Source organism: Temnothorax nylanderi, unplaced genomic scaffold, assembly GCF_030848795.1.
Source record: "Temnothorax nylanderi isolate EJ_2023f unplaced genomic scaffold, tnyl_v1.0 TNYL_tig0017_pilon, whole genome shotgun sequence".
Lineage (NCBI taxonomy): Eukaryota > Metazoa > Arthropoda > Insecta > Hymenoptera > Formicidae > Temnothorax > Temnothorax nylanderi.
The window spans coordinates 1448604-1473448 of record NW_027249079.1 but is presented as its reverse complement, the minus strand read 5'-3'; the positions used below and the strand labels follow the sequence as shown (position 1 = coordinate 1473448).

General features: G+C 38.6%; 4 protein-coding genes and 1 long non-coding RNA gene across 10 annotated transcripts; 3 read left to right on the top strand and 2 right to left on the bottom strand.

The window, feature by feature from the left end:
* Nucleotides 1–4085: 4085 nt before the first annotated feature.
* On the bottom strand, nt 4086–7283 carry LOC139768680 (xaa-Pro aminopeptidase ApepP). The gene is made up of 6 exons (XM_071699118.1): nt 7020–7283; nt 5836–6944; nt 5419–5745; nt 5185–5315; nt 4928–5103; nt 4086–4847 (listed from the first exon to the last, which is right to left on the bottom strand). The coding sequence occupies exons 2-6, from the start codon at nt 6942–6944 to the stop codon at nt 4725–4727; spliced, it is 1866 nt and encodes a 621-aa protein (XP_071555219.1). The 5' UTR covers nt 7020–7283; the 3' UTR covers nt 4086–4724.
* Nucleotides 7284–7510: 227 nt separating this feature from the next.
* LOC139768682 (rhomboid-related protein 4) lies at nt 7511–9689 on the top strand. Of its 6 annotated transcripts, none has more exons than XM_071699125.1 (4): nt 7511–7732; nt 8257–8346; nt 8446–8624; nt 8813–9689. In XM_071699125.1, exons 3-4 carry the CDS (start codon nt 8502–8504, stop codon nt 9431–9433), a joined length of 744 nt encoding a protein of 247 aa, XP_071555226.1. In that variant the 5' UTR covers nt 7511–7732; nt 8257–8346; nt 8446–8501; the 3' UTR covers nt 9434–9689. The 6 variants fall into 6 exon arrangements, with proteins under 6 accessions (XP_071555226.1, XP_071555224.1, XP_071555223.1 ...); XM_071699123.1 differs by having other exon boundaries at nt 7511–7762; XM_071699122.1 differs by having other exon boundaries at nt 7511–7773.
* Nucleotides 9690–9964: 275 nt separating this feature from the next.
* Nucleotides 9965–19268, bottom strand: Shtd (anaphase promoting complex subunit 1). Its single transcript, XM_071699117.1, has 22 exons — nt 18990–19268; nt 18426–18569; nt 17854–18177; nt 17555–17625; nt 17317–17426; nt 16938–17210; nt 16380–16779; nt 16072–16255; nt 15493–15898; nt 14379–15359; nt 14046–14296; nt 13650–13908; nt 13078–13581; nt 12802–13009; nt 12273–12593; nt 11951–12179; nt 11672–11877; nt 11244–11583; nt 10976–11159; nt 10417–10716; nt 10210–10338; nt 9965–10127 (listed from the first exon to the last, which is right to left on the bottom strand). Exons 1-22 carry the CDS (start codon nt 19011–19013, stop codon nt 10042–10044), a joined length of 5934 nt encoding a protein of 1977 aa, XP_071555218.1. The 5' UTR covers nt 19014–19268; the 3' UTR covers nt 9965–10041.
* A 307-nt stretch (nt 19269–19575) lies between these two features.
* LOC139768570 (uncharacterized) lies at nt 19576–22346 on the top strand. Its single transcript, XR_011717398.1, has 4 exons — nt 19576–19660; nt 20650–20889; nt 21673–21781; nt 21876–22346. It is a non-coding gene; the product is annotated as an uncharacterized lncRNA (long non-coding RNA).
* A 5-nt stretch (nt 22347–22351) lies between these two features.
* Nucleotides 22352–24504, top strand: LOC139768569 (uncharacterized). The gene is made up of 4 exons (XM_071698893.1): nt 22352–22839; nt 22958–23321; nt 23403–23721; nt 23874–24504. The coding sequence occupies exons 1-4, from the start codon at nt 22444–22446 to the stop codon at nt 24292–24294; spliced, it is 1500 nt and encodes a 499-aa protein (XP_071554994.1). The 5' UTR covers nt 22352–22443; the 3' UTR covers nt 24295–24504.
* Nucleotides 24505–24845: the final 341 nt, after the last annotated feature.

The window sequence follows — 24845 nt, the reverse complement described above, 5'->3', positions numbered from 1 at the left end:
CACCGTTCGCTGCCGTAACGCCAGACAATTGTTTCGCGGTTTGGATCCGGACGCGATCGATCTCTCGCGCGCTCCGGACATCTTACACGGTTTTGGCTACCCGACTCGGTAGCACGCCCGTAAAAAGAGAGACAGAGAGAGAGAGAGAGAGAACGCGCGATCCAGCCGCTACACATATATAGGTATACAGGCACCTACATAAGAAAGACAGTGCGCGAGCGACAGTGGGCACGAGTGAAGCTGAGAGCACGTCTATAAATAGGACCGAGAGCGAGATGAAGCCTCCTCTGCACTTCGCGGTATACCTTCCGCCGCTCTCCGTCCCACCGCGAGAAATCCCTCCGAGGACTCTCCTTCCTTTTTTTCTTTCCCCTTTCTTTTTTTCTCTCTTTCCCGTGTCTTGCCTTACCTCTCGTTCTCCTCCGCGTCCGCGCGCCCGTAACGTCGCGCGTCTACTTCTTTCTTTATCTTAATAGATATCTGTCCCTGTCTCGGGGACGGTCCCGCTCCTTTTTTTTTCTCTCCTCCTCTCGCCACCCTTTCTTTCCGCTCAATAAAGTCCTCTTCTCTCTTCTGTAAGTGAATGAAAAATTGATAAAAGGGTATTTCGTCACGGGTATAAATCGGGGACTTCGATCGTATGACATTTATGATACATTTCGGATAAATATAAATCCGATAAATCGTCAGGGGTATTTTAATAATAAAATCTTCCCTTCGACTTTAAAGTTCTCTGAACACCTGTTGTCGAGCAAAAGTTGCAACTTTCCAGGATGTGCTCCGGTATGAAACAATTCCATCGATTACTCGTTAAAAAACGAAGCGGCGGCGGAGCGGGGAGGGGGGGAGGAGGGTTGCACAATGTTCCGCGTTGCACGATCTTACCCCACGATTTCGGGGAACGAGAGGGAGAGATAATTCCCGGTATCACGCGAACTGAACCCGGGTTCGTGATATTTTTCGGAATTAGAGCGCGCTGATATTAAAGAGAAAAATCCCGGCGGTGGGCGGCGAGGGGGAGGGGGGAGGTAAAACCGGCCGGGGTACGCCGGTGTCGTTACTCCGTTACGTCGCAGCATCCGCGAAAGGCCCCGCTAGGGGTTAGGGTCACGTCACGGCGAACGGAAGAGTAGGGGGAGACGGGAGAACGAGAGAGAGAGCGAGAAAGGGAAACGGCGGGGAGAGTTCATTGAGCAACGGCACGTGTACGCGAGATAGAGAGTGCGGCTGCGATATGAGGTGGGATAAGGGTGGGAGGGGGTACGGCGGAGCCGAGAGCGGCAGGCGGCGGCGGCGGCGGCGGCGGCGGCGGCAGCGGCGGCAGCGGCGGCAGCGGCGGCAGTAGGGCGGGGCGAAAAGGGGTTGCCAAGCGACCATAACCGTGGGTTGCCCTTGGCGACTAGTTGCGTCACTGCAGCGTCGCGTGACGTCACGCGACGCCACTGCCCTTGACCGTCGGGGATGACACTGGGGGAGAGCGTCCTGGCGACCCTGCCTGCAACTCCGTCCCGTCCTACCCCCTCGTCTCCCGCGTCACTCGCTCCCTCCCTCCCTCTCTCCCCCGTCGTTCTCCCTGACACTGGGATACGCAGGGATACAAGTCTATATATAGAAGCGAATTTAACACACACATACACGTAGCGCGTGTCGGAACGCACGCGACTCACCTTTCGATCGGGGGCTGGAACGCAGCCCTTCCGCTCCCCCTCCCTCCCTGATACGCATCGCGTATCGCGCGTTGTGTTTTGACACGCGACTCGAAATAGCATTCGCGCGCCTTCCGTCGGTGCTATTTTCGGAATTATGGTGCCCGTACGGTTATTGTTACGCTGGCGATGGATAGATAGATAGAGAGAGGGAGAGAGGGAGGGAGAGACCGGAGCCGGCGGCGGGTGCGACAGGCGCTCGCGTTTGCGAGAGAGCCCTAGCCGGTAATCGATTGACGCGAGTTTACACGTCGCGTGCAATATTTATAGAATGACGCGCGCGCGGGGCTTGTTTAACGTAATGCGGGCTCACTTAATACAATTCCCACTTGTCAATGACGACAGCCGCCTCTCTTTCCGCGACGGCTTTCTCTGTTTCCCATTTTTTTTCCTTTTCTTTTTCTACTGCTCCCCATTGCCGTTCGTCGCGTTTCCGCGACGCGTTTCCACTCCATAGTTGGGGAAACACGCGATTATCAAGAGAGAGGAGGTTCCCCGTCGATTTTCGTCGGTCCTTTTACATACTACCGACAGATAACTTATCGTCGAAAATTTGGCTCGTAAGCACGGTGAATTTTATTTCAGGCGTTTTCTATTACGATAACGCGATAACGACGAGCGCAAGATACACGGAGAAACGCGTTTTATCTCGTTCGGGACCCGACCCAACTATATATCCTGCTCTCCTGATCTCGTTGTTTTCCCCATCATCCCTAGATGCGCCTGCGAGATGTTATTTCCCCCTCCTCCCCTCCCTCTCGCCGTAATTGTATTATAAAAAGATCTAAATAATGAACGACGACTATAATTAATCGCTTTACGTGGTTACGAGGGATATCGATTACTTATACAAATTAATCTCGTCTCACGAGGAATTATGTATCGAAAATCCATTGATAATAAGTAGCTTGATCGTGAAATACGATCGTATCGTCTTCCGTTTTCTCGTGTATATACTCTGCTGATCGAATAAACGTATTTCTGCACGCGGCGAAATATATAACACCTATTACACATTCTACACACACACACACAGCTGTACTTTCTATAATTATTAAAGATATTTAAAAACGCGTTATTTACTGTATCCTGCGAGGCAGGGGTGCGCAGAAATAACCGTGGAATATATTATAAAACCTGGACGTTAATACCAACATTCGTCAATTTCTGGGGTGACAGGCGGAAGTATATGACCCTTTTGCAGAGAGACAAAAGCCGTTTATACCTAAGTACGAATCTCTGCGCTGAATTTTAATTGTACAATTTTTAATTACATTAATTTTTCAAATGTAAAACATATTTGGAAAACAATTCCGTAGTTTTCGACATACCTCTTGTCGCAAATCCTTTCTGCCGTGCCGCGTGAATTTCCACGATATCTATCAGCGCGGCGACGGTTTATCTGCCCACGCATAATTCGCACTTATCCCGGCTGAGAGTGCACTATTCGATGGACGTGATAAAGCGGAGATATCCATTAAGTAGATATATATATCGTAATTATTTGGCGGATGCAGTTTGAGTTTACGCGTAATTAAGGTGTCGAGCACAGAGGCGGTGTTCTGTATCAAAATTCTATCGAACGTCGTATATTGAGCTGTTTCAGAATTAATTATTCGATACGTTGGATTCCGACTCGAGGCTGAAAATACGAAAAATATCAAAATGTACATATATATACGTATTTTAGGCAAAAGTATCATGATATTCATGATAATCCAAGCGCTTTGGTATCTACGTCTCTGACATTTTCTCTCAGCTACCTACCTACCTCGCAAGGTGCTTTTTAGGGATAAGAAGATGTTAAAATTTAATTTCATAATCTAATTCGTCTCGAATGTCAGAACTTCTAATTGGCTGTTAGCTCCAGCTCCAAGCCGCGAAATACGAATGACTAGATGCCGGAATTGCTGGATGCGTTCAATCCGAAAAGTGCCGAACTTCACGCGAACATAGATGGCGGTATAACGTCGGACTTTCCACTTCCGGATATTTCGTGCCTGATGAATCTAGATTTGAAAAACCCGCGAAATCTGCACTTTTGTTAATTTAATACCGTATGATATAATAATCTGTTTAATCTTACATTTAACAATTATTTAACGCTCTTGAACTCGTTCGAATAATCAAAGACGTGAAATCACGATGCGTGAATAAAAAAGGGCAGTTCCGGAAATGGAAGACATAATGCCGTCTACGCGCGCGCTTTTTGAACAATCCGAACTTCGCCAATTTTTAAATGCTTCTCTTGAAAATACATAAAATAAATAAGGCAGATATTTTATATATCCTCTTGCTCGATCATATACGTATAACGCAGCTTCTACGTAAACATGCACCGAGAGAATAGATGGGGAGTTGAAAAATGTATATGTCTCATAGTTTTAATATATATGTATATATATCGTGATAAAATTGTGACGCAATCGGCGGATTATAATAAACCTTCAATCTATATGTCTATTATTAAAACGACACGTTCTTGTATAATAAAGATATGAATAATAAACTGTATAACACCTGATTCATTTGATATATTGAACACCGTGTGATCAACGGGTGGCAAAACGTTTGTCTCTTTCTCTTTCTCTCTTGAGATGATAGACGTATGTTGAATGAACAAAAAAACGAACAGAATACATGCAAATATTTCTTTTGTTAAGATATTTACGTCATAGTAAACGCAAATGGAATGATTGCTACGATTTGATTCATTTTCGATTCGATTCACTTATAAGACATTATAAGAAAGTGCATCAAAGTCTTAAATAAATTACATTCGCCTTTGCTGTTCGTTGTTTATTCACTCACGTATAATCATCTTAAGAGAGATCGCGTGTACATCGGTGGATTATAATGTTGCACAGGCATCCGCGTACACAAATGTGTTTTATATATGCCAATCGAGTATTTGCTGCCTCGCTGTAACATTAGTTCAGTTCAGGCAATTTCGTTATGTTACATGATCTCAGAAGTTTTTTTTTTTACAGCTCATCGTGTTAAATTAAAGATAAATCTTCAGCGAGAAATGGGAAGGGTTTGTTTTTCAAGCCATTTAAGTGCCTGAATGTTCTCCGGTCCTTGAAGCAAAGGTTTCAAAACCTCCAAACACTTTACATGATAATTATTTAAATATTCGATCTGGAATAAGATACGTTGTGAAGTGTAAGTGAAATATTTTGAAATAAAGTCAGAAATATGTGTCAGAAGAATGTGCGTACCTCCTTGTCCGTAAGCATTGATACATCGAGCAGACTCGTTTGAATAGGTACAAGCGTAACGGTTTCGAAAGTCAGAAAACCTCGATTTTTGTGATTGTAGGGTGTCTTCGCAGGAACAACTAACTCAATGTTCTCCAATCTAATACCAAACTTCCCGTCTTCGTAATATCCCGGCTCTGTTTTTTAAGATACATGTTGCGTTCAATTGATTTAATTGATTACGTAAATGACATTCTATCTACGTGCTTTTATCATACCGTTTGATAAGAACATTCCCGGTTGTAAACCTGGGTCGTCTGGATGCGGCTTCCACGAGATACCAATCGGTTCTTCGTGGACATTGAGATAGGATCCTACTCCATGGCCGGTGCCGTGAAGATAATCGAGACTGCAAAATTAATTCACAATTAGATATCAGGAGAATCAGATTTTTCTCGCGTAAAATTGTATTTTCTGCGTGTTGTAATATTTTAATAAAAATCTTCATGTACCCAACGCTCCATAAACTTTCGCGCGCCAGGGTGTCGAGGTAATTCCCTTTCGTTTTCAGGGGGAATATCATTGTCGATAGTCGGCATTGTCCCTTAAAAACTCTGGTGAAGCATTCACGTTCGAAACTCGTGGGCTCACCAAAATGTAACGTTCTCGTTACATCTGTCGTACCATCGTGATACTGTGCACCAGAATCACAGAGATAAAGTTCTTTGTCTGTAATAGGCACATCAGTTTCTGCCGTAGGTGAATAATGAATAACTGCTCCGTGAGGACCGACAGATGAGATAGTGGTAAAACTTAATCCGACGAAGTGAGCTTGTTCCCTTATAAAAAAAAAATAAGTTTCTTGTATCTATGTTATCTACATTTTACATTGTAAAAAGAGTCGCTTCGTAAAAACGTAATCGACTTACTGTCTAAACTTTTCCAATCGTGTCGCACCGGAGATTTCCGTGATACATTCGTTCGTGTTCTTTATCTTATCTTCTAGCCAAGCGAAATATTTTACAAGAGCGGCAGAATCTCTCACATGCGACGCTCTCATGCCCTCTATCTCGATAGGATTCTTTATCGATTTCATGACGCTAAGAGGCGTAATATCCGTATGTTTCTTAATATCCCCGCATAGGGCGTGTAGCGCAAAGCTGGATTTGTTGCTGATCCAAATTTTATCTTGATCCGAGCACGAATTCACGAGCTCCTTCATGTAAACATATAAATCTTCGTAGGGGTGAAAGATTGGATCGACACCCTCGTTCTTCAGTTGCTCCAACGCCTCCTGGCTAAGTCTACTTCTATCTATAAAGACATAGACGTCTTTCAAGGTGAGAATAACGTATGCGAAGAAGACAGGATTGAAAGGTATGTCGGATCCTCTCCAATTTAGCAGGTATGCAATCGCATCCAGCGCGGTTACCACGAGCATCGTCGCGCCCTTCTCTCGCATAGCGTCGCGACACAATCTTACTTTGTCTCCTGCACTTTGGCCCGAGTATCGTAACGATTGCGGCAATATTATATTGGCCGTTGGCGCCGGCTGCTCATCAGCCCATACTTTGTCCACCAGGTTCTCAAGAAGTGGGAGCAAGCAATGACCAGCGGCGGCTAAGATACTGTGCAATCGCATCCACTGTGTATAACTTATTAGAACAGCGTCCGCTCCGACTGTGGATTTCGGAGGTAAATTCGAAGCCAGCCATGCGCCGATGGTAGGTGTATCCAGTAAACCTTCCCTCATCAAAGTCCACGCCTCCGGCGGGTCCAACTCCGACATGGCTTGCTGATAATATCTCCCATCGGTCCACAGCAACGCTGCGTCGCGCATAACGACCACCGTGCCGTAGGAACCGCGGAAACCGCTGATAAAACGTCGCCTCTGGTCTCGCTCGGTGGAATACTCCGACTGATGCGCATCCTCGCCGTTGACGATCAGAGCCTGGATACCCTTCTCTCGAACACCTTGAACGTTCCTCATCAACTCCCGAAGCTTGGTCAGCTTCCAAAGTCCGTCCCTTCTTACCATCTTGTCACAAAGAAAGCTTCGTTATTTTTGTGCCCAACGACGGCAAATATGTAACGAATCACCCAGGTGCCTTACCTTGAGAGATATCGTTCAAACGCTCCTCGTGTCACTCTACCGACGCATCTGTCACGTAGAAAGTAATAAGGATCCCTGTTGTCGTCTCCAGAAAACCGTGGATGCCACGTTATCTAGCAGTATCGCGAACACTCGTCTCCTGTTGTCCTTTTAAAAGATCAGCTATCTTATCGGCGCGATAAGAGAAAGCGATCGCACGTTGCCAAACAAGTCCTTATCTTCTCGGATACAGATGCGCGGTGGAGAACGTGCTTCGGGGGGGGGGGGGGGGTGGAGGAACTCCGCTGGCTCCGCTACGCGGCCGACAACGCGTCCCCAGCACCAGCTCCCGGCGCATCATATGTAGCTGTAGCTTCGGTGGCCATGTGGGTCTCGGAGTAGTTTCGATACTCCGACTCCGATACCTCGCGATATCTCACTTCGCGCGATACATCGCGAATCGCGAGCAAAAAGTGAGGCCAACGACATGGCGCGGCCAATCAAAGTGCGCTACGTAGCCTCCGACTTCGGCTGTGAAATTTTCCTTCAAAATTTCATCTCACGTTCCGTTCAGTCGTTTCGTCATTTCTATGTCGATCGTAATAATTCTGACAGTTTTGGAAATTGCATGTTCTCGCCGGTTTCGAAACTTGTCAGGGGTCTCCTTGATGAGGAAAACACAAAAGTCGACGCGCGGTCGTGAAGATACGAATCGTGATACGAAGTACGGACTGGTACGAACATATTAGAACGCGTTGAAGGAGGTATTTTTTAGGTTAGAAAATCTATCTTACCGGTTGAACAACGGCGGCGGTATGCACGAATGTTGCGCGCGATTTTGTAACGCAATTGATTATGTTCCTCGTCCATCTGATCGAATTGTTTTATATGAACAAATTTATCTTGGAGCTTTTGAAAATAATATTACACATTGTTGAGGTTATGAGCTAACTATCCTGCCTTCTATTTGATTATTGAAGTGAATAAATTATTCTGAGATACTCCTATTCCATTCATGCAGAATTTTGAAATGTATCTTAGAGTGGCATTTGTAGTCCGATCTTATATTTAATAATGTTCAGATTGCTTCAGTTTGATCTCCAGATTTTATAAAATTAGCTTAACTAGTAAAATTTCAGATCACTTGAAACCAGATTCAAGATAATCTTTTTAATCTTAAACATAAGATCGGAGCACAAATGCTACCCATATAATTTCCTTTAAAAAATTGCTTTTAATTTTACTATTCTTTTTACAGTTTCAAGCGGCAGCTTCGATTCCTCAGAATCTTTTTTTACATACGCAACGAGAAACGTCAAGCAAGCACATTTTCAGCGAAACTTGAGAAGTGCATTATTTTACACACTTATCTGTATTAATAAAAAAAATATAGATATTTGAAATTTACTCGCAGAAGACTCTCATTGAGATGTGACACATCTTCCAGTGTTCTAAGGCTGATTATCTCATCAAACAAAATATTGCGTCATATACTACATCGTTATGATGCGTAACCAAAGACGGCAGCAGGCCCTGCAGAGTGGGATATTCTTGCTGGGTATGCAGATTCTGAACTATGGACTTGACAAAGTACCACCTGCTACTCTAATTGGAGTCATCGCGCAGGTAATTTTTACCATAAACATTTTTTATAATTTTAACAATCTGACTCCATTCTATAATTTTAAACCCAGTTTGCTTTAATTTTCATAAAAGAATTGAATCTCTCTTTATAATGTACAGCTTTTACAAGCAGCCGAGTAGTATTGTATTTATAGAGCGCACAAAATAATACATATTCACTCTCTTTCTAGACTTTACTGTACGCTGGACTGATACGGGTGCCATGGAACGCGGAGGACGTATGCATATCGGCCGTGAAAATAATTAAGTACAAAGACTGGCGGTCATTCTTCCTTTCAAATTTCGAACATGGATCCGACATGCATTTGTACTATAACATGCTTTCCTTCATTCTGAAGGGCTCCTACTTGGAGCCCATCTACGGAACGATAAACTTTGTACTTTTACTCGTTATATTATCCATCGGATGTAGCGCTATGTATGTATCCCTAGGATACATATTGATGCAGTTAACGGCCGATTATGGATATTTCACAGCTTGCGCCATCGGCTTTTCTGCCACGTTATTCGCATTGAAAGTCATCGCGCTGTGCGAAGAACGCGACAGATTGCACAATATTAATGGATTTGTAGTACCGAGTAAATTAGCGGTGTGGCTTGAGCTGATATTGATACACCTATTGGTTCCAAATTCTTCCTTCATCGGTCACCTGGGTGGTATTTTAGTTGGATGCTTATATTCTTATACATTTGTTGGAGAAACGATCGACAACTTGATACACACAATAACTGGCACACCTATTATACATGAAGAACAATTTTATAGAAGACGAAACAGGCTAATTGCATAACATTTTGTAATTCTCATCGATTATATTTGCGGCTCTAATTTAATGTATATATCATATATCGAATCGGATCGTTACATAAAAAATAATTCAATGGAGTACAACTAGAGGGAGGTTAATTTTAAGACTTATGTGAGCCTGGATAATAATATATAACATATAGATATATTAATGTACGAGTACAAATATTTTATACAGATATATTATGATTATTTTGAATTTGTTACAGTTTATTTAAAATAAAGCCTATATTGATGTATATTTTTTTCTTATTTTGACCCTAAATTCAATCCCTGAAGTATTGACATATGCTATATGTACATGTGTTATTTCTCAATAATTTGTCCTTTTTAATTGCTTTATTCGTAAGATTTTTATTCTTTATTATCATGTAAATTTTATCAAATATTCAATGCAAAAATTATAAATTATTTCACATAGCTAGATATTGATGTGCAATAATGTTCTTAGTTTGCAACTATAATAAATAAAAAGATTACGATGGCTTTGTGACGAAAAGAAAAAATAATAAGATCTTGTTCAACCATTTTCAACGTTTTTATTATATATATAGATAGTATACATTTTTTTATATTAAATAATGACTGCCTTTAAACTGTCTGTAAAATCTTGCGCAATTTATACAGTGTAATATTCGGTATACTAGAAGAACACTGCGTTGTCGTAACCGAATTCACTAAAAAGAAACACAGAAGAAAGTAAAAGACATTCTTATCAGTGCAAGAACAAAAAACATATATATGCTTGTAGAAACTTACAAATTGATTTATCCTCGATCGGATATGGTATGCCATAGAATATAAAATATGCACACATTTTAGCTAGAGTTGTGGTATCAGCCTGCACCATTCCGTTTGTAAGATATTCTTTAAACACAGATTTCATTTCTGAAAAGTAAAAAAAAAGAACGTCAAATATAACCAAATTAACAATAAATCATTACAATGTAATGCGTTAAAAAATACCGTGTTCCCATTTATCCAAAATGATCGCTGTTTTCTGTTTAATCGCGAGCATACTTTCTTTGCTGAACAATGGATTTTCGTCATCCGCAAAGTTGTTTCTTCTCGATATTTGTGACGAAAGGAGCTTTATTTGCCATATCGCGAAGCTGTTCGGTTGCTCCTCAATAATTTTTATACTTTTAATTATGTGCAACCACAATGGTATAAGACTTACTTTATCTTTTGTAATGCATTCGTACACAATTATTGCGAATATATGAAGAAAGTACTGTTCAAATTCTGGCATTTTGCATTGCACATCTGTAAATTTACAATCATTCGATAAAAATATCGTTGTGTGAAATACACAATCGAGAGAGATACGAGATCTAGCATGGAAAAAGAGATGTATCAAGAGAAGCTCTTAATTTGTGAAATAACTAGTGATAGTACAATCTCAATCTTTTTCATCCCGAAAATATCGTATAAGTTATAAAAAACTACGTAAAATATATTACAGATATATTATCTGTTAATCTTGAATTAAAATTTATATTTAAAAAACACAATCAAATTGTACCGTTTTGCGATGAATACTTGATACATTCGGAACGAACCATTCCTTTTTTAGACCATTGCAAAAAATACGTCACTATGTTCAACACAGTTTTATCATTTGTAAACGATGTGACATGCTCTGGCCGTGCAGCCCATGCGATTGCATTTTCTGTCGTTAGAGTTTGAGCCACTAAGCTTCTAAAACCCTACAAAATAAAATAAAATACTTATCAGTGATATTTACAAAACGTCTAATAAAATACATACAACTTTAAGTAATAATGTATTACATGAGGATCTTCCAGATACGATAAGCAACCAGCTCTCTGCTTGATACTTAAGAAATCATGTCTTTCCAGCATGTTTTCTAGTTGCTGCCAATTGTGATGTTTTAAAAATGTAATTTTCCAGTATCTTGAATCTTTCAATTCAATTTTCTTCAAACTACATAACTGTGGTAATAAACAGGGCGCTTGTAGACTGATCTCTTGACCTTCGGCTTCTTTATCAGTCTCGAATGTTAAATGTATTGTCGCGTAACAATACTGACCAGTATCTATGTCTCTCGGTAAGATAATACGTGGTTCAGCTGCTAACACATATAAGTGGCGCAACGCTTGTAAGTGATACCTATTGAAGTAATAACACTGTTTAGATACAAAAGTTTATTGTCTAAGAAATTTAAAAAGAATGATTATAAGAATAACAGTTTACAAACCTATTGTCATTGCTGTGGGTTGGAAACTTTGGGAAAAGTGAAATTATAAGAGCGGCAACTGCATTCGGACTGTTAGAAAGTGTATATCTTCCACCACCCAGAAAAAGGAGACCAAGAGCCATGTGGGTTGCCAGATGAGAACCGTATGTGACTACGCCGCTGGCGGGTCCTACGCGAGTGCGTATGTGTCTGCATATCCTCATAATCTGCACGGTTATGTATAGAATTATAGATCGTCAATAAGTGTTCCATGATTAGTCATTAAATATCAAGACTTACGTCTAAATTGCCGGTGCCCGCCATCACCACGGCGGTTGAAAGCAGAACAACGTTTAGGCATGTTTCAACGGTCGATTTGCCAGCCAATTCGGCTATAGTTTTGTGCGACAACGCCGTGAACATCTGAGCGTAATTATACAAAGTCTTGAAAGCGTTCTTATTGGCAGTGCCTGCATATTTCAGTCCCAGTGCCATACAAGCACCCGCTATAATGTTGCAGTACGCCTGGCTATAAATTGTATCATAACGATTACATAAATTTCCACATCAGATTATGGTAAGAGATACACAGATGCTTTTTCAAGAAGATACGATCGCTTACTTGATAGTTTCCAAATCCACGTTCTGCGTGACTTCCGGCGTAGGCTTTTGCAATCTGTATTTATAAACGATATTCGGCACATGACTAGAAACCCACAACTTGGTTGGCTCGATATCGTCCCACAAAATCAGCGACTTGGCGAGCACTCTTAACAGTAGGAAATCTGGCCTCACAAATTCTAATAGGTACTGTGTATCGGGTGGTTGCATCCATTCGGCTACCGCACGATTTCCGGTATTAAAATACATTAATCCTAAAGCTATCGTTGCTCCTGGGCTCGTTACGTCGATATTTATCGAGTCACCTTCACGTATCTGATAACTGCAAACAAAGATACGGATTTCTTAAATTGTTCGCGAGGAAAACTTTCCTATATTACTGATTCTATTTTATTAACGTGCAGAAAAAAAATGGCAAATATTTTTTGCAGAAAAGGTTTTAATTTTAGATCTTCCGAAACAAATTTCTTCAAATTAGAATGTTATGAATTGCATGGATTTTTTAATCATTATATATAAATTCACTGTACCTGGGAGACTTGTATTTATCTTTCTGTGCTCCAGAAAAAGGTCTTATGTGCCCACCGACCATGTAATAGTGCAAAGTATCAGGTATGCTTGCAGGTACATCCGTTCCACCACCAGAGCCAAGTACTACCAGACCTAATGCTAATCCCGCTGCCAAGGAATATGACTCGCGGTCCACACAGTTTTTCATTTCAGGTCCTGGCGGCCTGCCTATAAATAAATTCATATGTCAGCATACATATTAATGAAACTTATCTTGTGTATCGATAGACAATTACCAATCTCAGATAATAAAGCATGCGAGATATGTCTGTGCGCAGTTCCTTGATACACAAGGCCAACTCCCATTAGTGCCGCTACTTGGACATTCTGTTGTACATTTAATTCGATACTCGTTGGTGGCAGGAGCGTTTCCACGTGTAACGATAATAATTTAGTCATAGATACGTTCATCGTGCCACGATGCGTTGCTGATAAGCCCAGCAAAAGTCCAACGCTAGTGGCTTCGTGACAATCGGCTAGATACTCATATGTACTTAAAGGAGCTAAGTTCTTCAGATGTCCGTTTAAACCGAGAGCCATCAGAAATCCTGAGTGTTCTACCCCGTATTCACCCTGTTGCTGTTTATTGTACACTATCCACGTCGAGTCGATGTTCGCAGCATCCGGATGAATACACAGGCCCGCAGCTATGCCGTTATGAAACAGCGGCCACAGATTCATGTTTGGCGGAACGTCTATGTGAGTTAACTCAACGGTAGTTCCACGGGGCGGTGCTTTGCCTAATGAAAGCGATTAAAACAATTATACAATTTCAAAAATTAATTCAAGCCGTGATACGCAATCATACCAGTTAGACACAATCGTGGAATGGGTAATTGCTCCGTTATCATCGGGGTGGAAGTTCTCAATGTAAACATGCCTCTAGCCACAGGTAATGCCATTGTTCTCGTGCATAACGTGAGCAAGTGTCTTTCCTGCTCCTCTATAAACTCGTGATCGCTTACGTTCGATCTTTGAACTATCGCTATCCTCATTGGTTTCGAGGAATTAAGCAACCTTCGCACTTCAGCAATTCTATGATCCTTACTAAATCGTAACTTTAATATCTATCGAATGAAACAGAGCGCGAGTTATAAGCATTGTAAAAAATATATACCTATGTATGTCTAACATAGATTACAAATAATTTTGCACAGTATTATATGCATGAGAAAAAACGCAAAAAAATCTTATGATCATATACCATATCATCAAATTCCATGCCGTCGTCTTGTTCATCCTTTATCGCGTAATCCCTCGTTTCGCCATCAGTATGTTGCAATCTCGATGATGGTTTTAAATGCTTATCTAACACAGCTAGATCTTGGCGATCTATGAGTTCGTATACCTGCATAGGCCAATTCGACGGTGGACTTTCTCTACATCTGTGCATAACGTCTTTTATCATCAAGGATACCGCAGGTGGCAATGTCTCGAGGTCTTCTTTTCTCATACCTAGGATCAAAATATTGTTTTACATCTTTGAGAAAGGGATAATTTCCATAATACTCGATAACTTGCTGCAGCGTGATCATACCCATCTCGTGATATAATAATATTATCCTATCCGTTGTGGGTTTCTCCAATTTCTTCAGTATCACTTTGTCAGTTTTGTTTCCGCTTTCTTGAAGATCAATACGACTTCCAACAGGTACAATTAATTTGATATATTTCTCCATTTCAATTACATCAACACGATTTTCATTTGCTATAAGCGCGGTTAGATACACTATATTTCTCGTTCTTGGATTAACGTGGCTTAAATACGGGAATGCAGTTACATCCGCTTCATCTAACATGCTATTTAACGTTTCAAATATGCTTGGTGGTTTCCGAGGCATGTAACTTGGAATTGCTATTTTCTGCAGGTCTGAATCGTTGATTTGAGACTTCATGGTTTTTAGATACGACAACGAGGGTGAATCAAGGAAGTAATGATGAGCGTACATCTCGAATTTCAGATCTATGCTTAATTGATACAATAACTGGCCGAGCAACGGCAGACTTTCCGATATAACGCTGTTTAATTTCAATTCTTCGTACAAGAGATGAAGAGAAAATAAAATTAGTGGAAAATGTGGAAACAGGACGGCTTGTACATTTATTTTGCCAACGTTACTCGATTCTGCACTTTGAGACGTCGTGAAGAGAAAGTTCGATATCTTCTGACCCTTCAGCACATTCGAGGCAAAAGTTCGAGAATTTTTATATTCGTGCGAATTTAATATGTACAGCCAATCATCCGTAGATCCACAATTGCTAGTCTTTTGCTTTTTGGGTAGCACCATAGGGCTGTTACGTTCTGTACTCTGATCCTTTTCGTTGTTTCGCATCAGGCGTAATTTTTCTACATCATATCCCAATAATGTGAACAGAACTATAAGAAAGAGATCCCATTCTTGCGCCGGCGAAAAGTCTTGTGGGCCTGGAGCATTTCTAGCGCCGTACCATTTAATCAGCAATTGCATTGCTAAATCTTTTTGAAGAACGCTTCGTAACGTATGTAAACATTTAGTGACTGTAAAAAAATATGTTATCTAAACTAATTATAGTACGTGTGTAAAAATAACTAATTTAAATTATTTGCAATTCTTGTATAAACTTATTTACTTACATATCAATAAAATCTTTTTCAGATTTCATGTACTTACCTAAAGGCGATGTACTGGAAACAGGTAACGTTATACGGAAATATTGCTTATTTCCGCATTCTACGGTTACCTCATTGCCTACAGTTTCTTTCAAAGCGAGAAAGTTTGTGTCCAGTAATGAATTTTCCAACAGTATCGGCGGACGAGCACAATTACCACCTACAGGACTCAGTAGGTGTAAAGCTTCTTCGAATTTAATTTCGTGCGAGGCTGTGCAGCTCTGAGAAATCAAGGAACTTCGTCTCGGAAATGGAGATCCAAGCTTAGGATTACTATTTGACAAAAAGTAATTGTTGCTCGTAAAATTCGAGAGCATGCCAGATATGTGCAATTTGCCCACGCATGTAACTCCCGTGTATAACGCTATTCCGTTTGACAAATCCACAATTGCTATCATGTGCAAATTCTGGAAGAAGCCAATTCTTTACGTAAGTTAAGTTATTTCAATTATCATATACATATCTTATGTTTTAAATAATTTCATGCTTTCTTTTGTATTTTAACTAAGATAAATAAGAAATATGCTAAATTAGTTATATAATGTTGTTTTGTAATGTATGTGCATCAATATGTACTAACCGATAAACTGATAGCATCTTTAGCCACAATGTTCGTTACCATCCCGAAAATGATCTGTTGTTGTTTGTTAGTCTTTTCCAATCTTACTAAAGACAGTTGCGAACGATTCGGAATCAAATAGCCCAAGTAATTCTGTCCAACAAGGTCCGATGTTAAAAAAACCTTAGATGCACGACCAGTATCTCTAAAAAATAAAAAAAGAAAAAATGAATAAATAAAATTTCCTCATTATCTAAAAAATATAAATGAGTTTCTCCTTAAAGCTTCCCGAAAGCGTAGGCAATATGTATAACACGCTGAATACTTACTTTGACAAACCAACGTTTTCTGTCCATACATGGTCAAGGCAGATTTCGGGATACAAAGGTTTGCTCGCGGTTGGAATATCTTTCAATCGGATGCTATTGTAACTGACAGCTGGACTATGTGTTTGATTCAAGGCAGTTACCATGAGGGTCTGATGTAATCTGCTATGGTAGATATTTGAGTTTACAGGTGCTCCAAGCAGAGGAGACATAGCCACCGAATGCGTTGGTGATTGGCAACGAGAAATGGTAGCCATCGAGCTTTGGGAACGTGAATGCTGTTGTTGCTGAGAAGGTGACGGCCCGCCCGAATTGGTACTATAAGAGGTAGTACGCGATCCAAACGGAGTATTAGACAATCCTAAACTAATACCAGTGTTATTTATTTGTAAGCTTGAAATGCCTGCAACAGATACATTTCATTTAGCCACATCGATTTTTTCTATTATCCACTTTAATTAATTGTTATCTTTAGCAGTTTAACATCATCTTTCTCTATGTCAAAGATTAATTAACTGAATTTTAATTTCTTTATTTGCATGCATGTGGATATTTCTTTACCAAAAAGAAAGGGACTTAGAGGACCCTTATTAGTGCAGCTTTTGTTGGCGGATAAATTGCTGCCAACATTTAATGGCGACATATTTGTTGAATGATTGACTAAACTCATCGTGTCGTTACTTCCACAAACTATTTGACATTCCTCGGCTGACGCTTTGCGAATTTTGTAAATCGAATGCAAGCCCATCTTCGTATCGTATACTACCGCAAAGGATGGCTCTAAACTAGTAAATATGATCTGCTGACTCGACTCGTTCATATACGACACAGATCCTAAAATTTTAGTTCAATTGTATAATAAAAATTAATCAGAACTTTCACATAAAAACAAGCAAATATACGTTAATCTTCATATATAATTCCACAAAAAATGTTTTACCATGCTTAATAAGTAAAGGGCAAATTTCATCTAATGGATGCATCAATGAAAAGGCCACTGGTAAATTATCTTGTTGCACTGGTAATCTGCTGCTTTCAAATGATACATATCTGAAAATAAACATAAATATTGATTAAAATTTTGCCTGTGTAAAATAAAACTATAAGACATAAGAACGTAGGGACATAAATTATTGTAATTGAGATTTCATTTTGTTTAATTAAACAATTATATATACCTCGAATTTGTAATTGGCACTTGAGATTTTTCAAGTATAATCCCATATTTTGTCGGCCAAACGGCGGAGACCTGTCAATTAATGTATTTAAAATTATGATTATGATGGCAAATTAGTATAAATCTCTACAATTCATTTAGTGGTTGTAATAATTTTTGATATTTGCTCAATCATTTCATTTCATAATTTGCTAGAAACTTATGCAATGCAAAGAAATACAATATCATCAAATACGTCTTTACTTTGGCTACATATTTTATTCCACACATAAAAAAAAAGAAAAACAACAAGTGTTTTACCTGAAATTGCAAAGCAGAAACATAGTCTTCGCCATTTTCTGTAAAAACTTTAAGAGTATAGGAGTCAAGCAAGCAAATACACTCTATAGATCTGTCGACTGACGAGCCATCAATTTCATATTCTTTACTCTTGGTCAAGTGATCTGGGATACTAGTGTGAAAGGTACACCAAAGCGCATGCTTAATATCCGTTTCACAAGTGTAAGTTGCTTTAAGCACTCGAGTAGTCTGATTTCCCTTACAGTGAACCGCTACTTTCCCCGAGTAATATAACTCCTCCTCCCCACATATTTTATTACTGCGTACCAACCATGTCTCTTTCTTCTAAAAATTATGAAATTTTCATTAAATATTTCATTTCGAAGACACTGCATGGAGAAAAGTAAATTACGAGAGAGAATGGATGCCAGGGGACACAAGTACTTTTCCAAATTTGATCTTATTTTCTATCGCATCAACAAAATGATATTCAAATCAATATATGTGTAACTAGAAACGTGTTTTGAAGTAGGCAACATTGATGCAATCCCATTCTCTCTTTTTTGCTATAGTTGTTCATTTTAAAATCTTACAGGAGACTTATCCGATATATTTACTTCGCTAAATCTTTTTAATAGAACATTTTCTCCACCAACCGTTCGATTATTGGACAGCTGCTGACTGATCAGGGATCCAGGATGCTTTGAGATTATCTCTCGGCCACCTGGCTTGTATTCCTTTAAAAAAAACATCAAGTAGCTTTTATATTATCAATCATTTTTATAATCTACTGAGTTTTCGAAGATGATTGAGTCTCTTCTCACTTTATAAGCAACGTAATTATTATCTATATCGTAAATCAGATAACAATAGTCGTTCATCTAACATTATAATCTAAAAGGTTAACTCGATACAAATAAATCGTTAATAAAGAAAATATCAACTTGAGTTGCAAAAGGCATGATTCGGAGACATTTTGATCCGCGCTGAGACGTCAGAACTGAAATGAGAGACGGTAATCAGAGTCTCTGTATCGCACCGTAACATTTCCTTAACCTTAAAGCAAACCGCTTTCGCTCGTGCTCATTGTTAACCGTACTTCCCTGATTGTCTCGATCCTACGAGACAAATCAATAATTCTAATGATTTATCTTTACCACCGGTTCTGAGGCGGCGATCATCCTCTCCCTGGTCTCATCCAGATTTGCTGGCTGTGTTTACAAATACCGCGAGGGAACAGTACCCACTTGGCTCAGGGCTCAGGCTCTCTTTCTACACAGCGTCGCGTGCGAACGGTACGAGTACGAGGCGACGCGACGAATATACTCCGAAAATACCGAAAAAATCGTGCACGAACGCGATCCGCATCATCTTCAAACGATACCGCTCCGGGTATGCGTATGCCACATGCAACCACAGTATATACATATACTGTGGTACACGGTATGTACATAACACGGCTGTCGCTGCTGTGTGCGCGCGCCGTGCCAGATGGTGGGGGGTCCCAACGTCTACGAAATAACAGGGGCCCGATTCTCTAACTGCAAACGTACGCGTAAACTCTGCTCTAACAGAAAAGCTGCAAGATTATTGGCTAAAAACTGTGCGACAGCCAATCAATTTGCAGCCTTTCTGTTAGAGCAGAGTTTGCGCATACGTTTCTCATTAGAGAATCGGGCCTCTGTACTGTAGTACTGTGTCGACCTACACAGAATTCATAGAAATAGTATGCAATAGTATGTGCTCACCACGTGTTCCAACATTTATTTTCGTTCATGATTTTTTTCATTCTATACGGAAAAAATCAAAACTGCTTTGTTGATAAACAGTAAGTAGTATGAAAATCGATAGAAATTAGTTTTACTGATTAATTTTTTGATTCAGTTCCGAATTAAATTTTCGGTAGATAATTAATTCTTTTTATTCACTGTGTGATCTTTTGTGCAACTTATCGTTAGATCGCTATAACAATAAGATAAAAGATACATTAAATAAATAAAAAAATACATTTTGAAAAATTTTAGTTATCTAAAAGCGTAAGCGTAAGTGTAGCGAATTCAAATTTTGCAATTTTTTTTTGGTGCACGCGTGAACGTGCGTATGCCGTATGTTCTTCTACCGTGTGAAACACAGTACCACGTGGTGGAACATGTTATAACGTGTATCGGAAAATGAGATAAAAGATACATTGAGTAAAATAAAAAATACATTTCGGAAAATCTTAAACCTATTATTGTACAATAACTGTAAGAGTATGCGGTAAGAGCATTACTAGCAAGCAGTAAAAGTTGACCAAATACAATCGATTATTCTTCAATTGTATAAAAATCTTATTAGTCAGTAGCTTACTGCTTACGCGTCTTACATCTACTCTCTTACGACTATTGTAGAATGGAACTTTATAGTCATTTAGAAACTAAGCGTAAGTCTGGCGAATGTGAGCGATCTAAATTGTGTAATTTTTTTGTTCTTTCTTTTGTGCTCGTGCACGTGTGTGCCACGTGGTAGTAGAAGAACACAGAGCTCCCGATATTTCAGATTTATAAAAGAACATTTTTCTACATTAACAAAATTAAAAAATAACTGTTATTTTCTTTAAAATAATTAATTATTTAATAATGATATTCAACACACACATGCAGACTATGTAATGATGTCAGTACTTAGCAATGCGAATGGAAGCAAGATAAACTTATTGTTAGATTATACATATAATCTTAACGCTATAATTATAAATATGTATGATATTATAATGCATTTTAGCATATGCTAAAAAAGAAAGGATTATTATTCTTCATATTTTTTGTCTTCTTTTAGAGAGACAATATGACAACCCACAATAAATCTTCATATTGCGAGAGTTTTAGTCGATATCCCTATGTCGGCAGAGTATCCGTAGGAGAAGAGGATAGTGTTGACTTCATCTATCAATTTGTGAAGAAAAGATTTGTTACCGTGAAGCACGGGAGTCTTAGCATATTACATACTGCCCCTGACATAATTGGGCCCCCCAAATTTCCAAATTTGGACGGACAACTTCATTTTCCAATAATCTCGGTAAGACTTCCGAATAGCCCCTACCTCCAAATTTAATGAAACTTGCAGCAATTGTATAGCATTAAAGGACACACCCACACCATAAAGGATTTTGTACGGAAACAAATAGGAACGGAGAAATTAAAAAAATACAAATGGTAAATTGTATAATATGATTTACTAATTACTAATGAATGATTACTGATTACATATTTAATATGTGTGTACAGACAGTTACATATAAACGTCGGAGCGGCAAAGAGAAACCAAAACCTAGACCAAGTTTAGCACGTAAAGCCCGTATCAGATTAGCGGCTCGCAGCCGCGAGATTTCTTGACCAATGAGAAAGAAGCTGCTCGACAATCGGACATTTCTCATTGGTCAAGAGACGTAATCGCAATCACAGTCGCGGCCGCGAGCCGCTTTGTCCTCCAATCCCCATTTAGGCCCTCTGTCGCGCAATGATGTTTCAAATTCGCATACTTCTTGCATGCGCATGTGATTACAGAGAAATCGGTGTAAGGTAGGACCTATTAATCTACACCACTCAAATTTCATCAAAATTCAACCACTAGATTTTCTATAAATTAGAATAAAAATTTTGAATTTTTATGCCAATTTCTCCGTTCCTATTTGTTTCCGTACAAAATTGTTTATGGTATGAACGTGTTCTCTAATGGTCAACAATTGCTGCAAGTTTCATCAAATTCGGAGGTAGAGGCTATTCGGAAATTGAGTCAATCGCTATATATTATATGTTACAAGATTTTCTACTATTTGACAATTTTGATTTTCTAATATAGAGGATAAAGGATGGTACTGGTGTTTCAATATCTCCGTGGCAAAACAAAGTTGTCACGAGACCCATATCATACGTGTACGATTATATTAATGCGACAAAAAGATATATTGGTATGTAATATTTAAATCGATAAATAAGATATTGTTAAGGAAGATACGCCTTTGCTGAGAAGAGAGTAAATATAATAATATTTTCTATTTAAAGATATCGAGTTTCATGAAGCTGTATATCCAATCAGAGTCTGTATTTACGAAATATTTAATCCTGGAAGCGTAATTCAAATTTTGGCTCAAGATTCCAATAATCACTGGATTCAGTTGTGGGATGAATCGTCTCCTCAGATTGTACCCCCGAAATCAAGATTATTTTCTCCACCGTTGTCGCATCCGTGCAACTTCAAAACCAAAATGCTCAGACTACTGTTTAAGGGCAGTTCAACTAAAACTTTTACAAAACTGGATGCTGTGATGCTTATCGGTACATCAGATTTGATCCTTCCTAGAAATCCTAACGAGAGTTTAAGTAATCTGTTGAAAAGAATTAACAGCATCTACTCTTCACACCACGACGATGTTCATAATTTAACAGCAGATTCAAAAAGTGCACACTTGGATATAGTTCATCTGCAACAAAATTTTCCTGAATATTGTGTTATTTATAAAAGGTATTGTTATCATTGACATTAAATAATATTTTAATCCATTTTTTCTGTTAATAATAAAAATTAATTTAAAAATTAAGGGGATGCTGGAGTGACGGCCGAACTTTCTCGATGTCGATAATGTCAACATTTTTAATTTTGTTTTTCCTGTATCTGTCTTTGTCTAACAAAATGACATCTGTTCGATTCCTTGTTCGATACCTGTGCCATCTCGCCTTACTAACCTGCGTGTATATTTTCGCGATTTTGGTCAGTAATTGTCCCCTGTCCAGGATCCCCTTAATTTGTTCCGATAATATTTGCAGCGACATAAGAAGGGTTTCTTATAAGAATAATTTGAAGCGCAAAAAGGTATCTCAGGAGGTAACCCCTGGTTATGAGCAACCTCTTGATCAGAGATATCCGCGTCGTATTTTCTTGAAAAGTAATTCGAATTGTGCCAAGAGAGTGAAACTCTCATTGGATGAATCCAAGGAGCTATCACGTTGCAGTTTATCTGCGCTTCCTGTAAAGTATTCTAAGAAGTCTATTTCTCATCACAATATTTATTACAATAATGACATTTCGTACTTTGAGTATTAAAGTATTTATTTTGTATTATATTAATTATATTTTATCTTTACAGAATGAAATACTACTAAAAATATTTAAATACTTAGATGTGGTAACATTATGCCGCATGAATGAAGTAAATAACAGGCGCTTTGATATTTTAACACGGGATCCTCCACTCTATAGATGTTTGAATATGCGATATATTAGCTCTGACAAATATATGTGCGATATATTTTGTTATTTTACACCTAGATGTAAATATTTGCAACAATTAGATCTTACAGGATGCAACTTTGATGTTAATGATTTCGTAAACTTTCTTGATAATTGCGGCAGGCGTTTAACGCATTTAAGATTAAGTGACAGCTGGAAGGATGGAAAATGCTTAAATCCTGTCCTACTTAAAACTTCAGAGACATGCAAAAATTTGAAAGGTATATGCATATAGTACATGTATATAATTGTCAAGATTATTGATAAATTATATAACAATTTGTAATACAAATTTTTCTTAGAATTGGATCTAAGTTATTCTGGCATAGACGACGAAGGATTTTCGTATCTCGAGGGGCTAACTAATTTGGAACACTTAAACCTTTCTCATACTGGTATAACAACCGAACGTCTTTGCAAAATACTGCAAAATAATCAACGGATTCGTCAGTTATCGGCAGGCTTTAGAGACTTTATAGACGATGCAGTTCTAATAGAGTTGGAAAATTCGTGTCATGACTTGGAAGTAATAGATTCATTACTGTACGCACGTCGTCTTACATCTGAGGGTATTAATGCTCTCGCTAACTGTAAGAATTTACAAAAAGTGAAACTTGATCTGTAAGTGTGTGTGCTACATTTTCTTTTAAAACACACATTATTGTATTCTTTATTGAAATTTGTTTACTTCTTTTGCGAGCATCTTGAAAAAGTTACATGAATTTTTTCTTTGCAATTAAAGTACTGTACTAATTACATCATTTTTGTTACAGATACGGATACCCAGCTGATGATGAGAGGTTATTTAGATTACTTTCCTCTTATCAAAACTTGCAAAAAGTTCTTTTGTTCGATGCTGTCCTCACTGATCACCGGTTGGAATTACTAGCGCAGTGCAAAAACTTGAAAAAGTTAAATTTTGAATGTGTGAAGTTTCATAAACCTGATAAATATTCCGTTATTTTGAAACAATGTCCTAAACTGCAGGAGTTTCATATCTTCGCTTTATCTAATTATCATATAAATCAATTGGTTAATCAATGGAAGGAACGATATCCGCACGTGTCCGTCTATATATTCCCCAAACAGCTCCGTGGCGAAAATCGGGACATAAGACGTCTTTTCAAAGTCTTTTCAACGTCTTTTATACGTCTTTTAGAGCATCTTTTAGTAAGACGTCTAAGAGATGTCTAAAAGACGTCTTATGTCTTATGTCCCGCTTTTAGACAAGTGTGCTGTATGGGTCAGATGATAATTGAAATAGTTTTTGTTTGATAGTTTTTAGGACAAATCAATTTACTTTTTATATGTTTACTTACAAATTTACTTTGTAAAAATTATCTGATAAATTAGGTTTAAACGTAGGTATACGTTAATGTTTAATAAAAACGAAATATTCACATTTATTTATAGTTTTGTTATTTTCGAACCGTTTTATCTTTCTTTTCTTTTTCATAATTTGAATTTTTTGGGAAATGCTACTTGCCTAGGAAAATAGCATTTGAACACAAAGAAACGGGCAAAAGCCAACCAGGCAGATAGCATTTGCCTAGTCAAAAGCTATTTCCCTAAAATAACCATTTGCCTACGATACACACACACACACACACACACACACATATATAAAACTCGTAAAATGTTTATTAAAATACTAAAAGTATGTTATTGGTGCTAATAATATATTAATAATAATTAATAATAAATATATTAATAAGAGAGCCTAATCAAACACAACATTGTTTTAA

Excerpts from the sequence above, each read along its gene's own strand:
- LOC139768569 (XM_071698893.1), top strand. The coding sequence starts at position 22,444 with ATGTCGATAATGTCAACATTTTTAATTTTGTTTTTCCTGTATCTGTCT. Across the intron at positions 22,840-22,957 it reads GCAGTTTATCTGCGCTTCCT|AATGAAATACTACTAAAAAT; the intron begins GTAAAGTATTCT and ends TTATCTTTACAG. Across the intron at positions 23,322-23,402 it reads GACATGCAAAAATTTGAAAG|AATTGGATCTAAGTTATTCT; the intron begins GTATATGCATAT and ends AATTTTTCTTAG.
- Shtd (XM_071699117.1), bottom strand. The coding sequence starts at position 19,013 with ATGATCGCCGCCTCAGAACCGGTG. Across the intron at positions 12,180-12,272 it reads GTGGATTTGGAAACTATCAA|CCAGGCGTACTGCAACATTA; the intron begins GTAAGCGATCGT and ends TACAATTTATAG. Across the intron at positions 11,878-11,950 it reads CGGGCACCGGCAATTTAGAC|ATTATGAGGATATGCAGACA; the intron begins GTAAGTCTTGAT and ends ATAACCGTGCAG.
- LOC139768680 (XM_071699118.1), bottom strand. The coding sequence starts at position 6,944 with ATGGTAAGAAGGGACGGACTTTGGAAGCTGACCAAGCTTCGGGAGTTG. Across the intron at positions 5,316-5,418 it reads GAAAGTTTATGGAGCGTTGG|TCTCGATTATCTTCACGGCA; the intron begins GTACATGAAGAT and ends TTAATTTTGCAG. Across the intron at positions 5,104-5,184 it reads GGGAATGTTCTTATCAAACG|AGCCGGGATATTACGAAGAC; the intron begins GTATGATAAAAG and ends CTTAAAAAACAG.
- LOC139768682 (XM_071699125.1), top strand. The coding sequence starts at position 8,502 with ATGATGCGTAACCAAAGACGGCAGCAGGCCCTGCAGAGTGGGATATTC. Across the intron at positions 8,625-8,812 it reads TAATTGGAGTCATCGCGCAG|ACTTTACTGTACGCTGGACT; the intron begins GTAATTTTTACC and ends CTCTCTTTCTAG.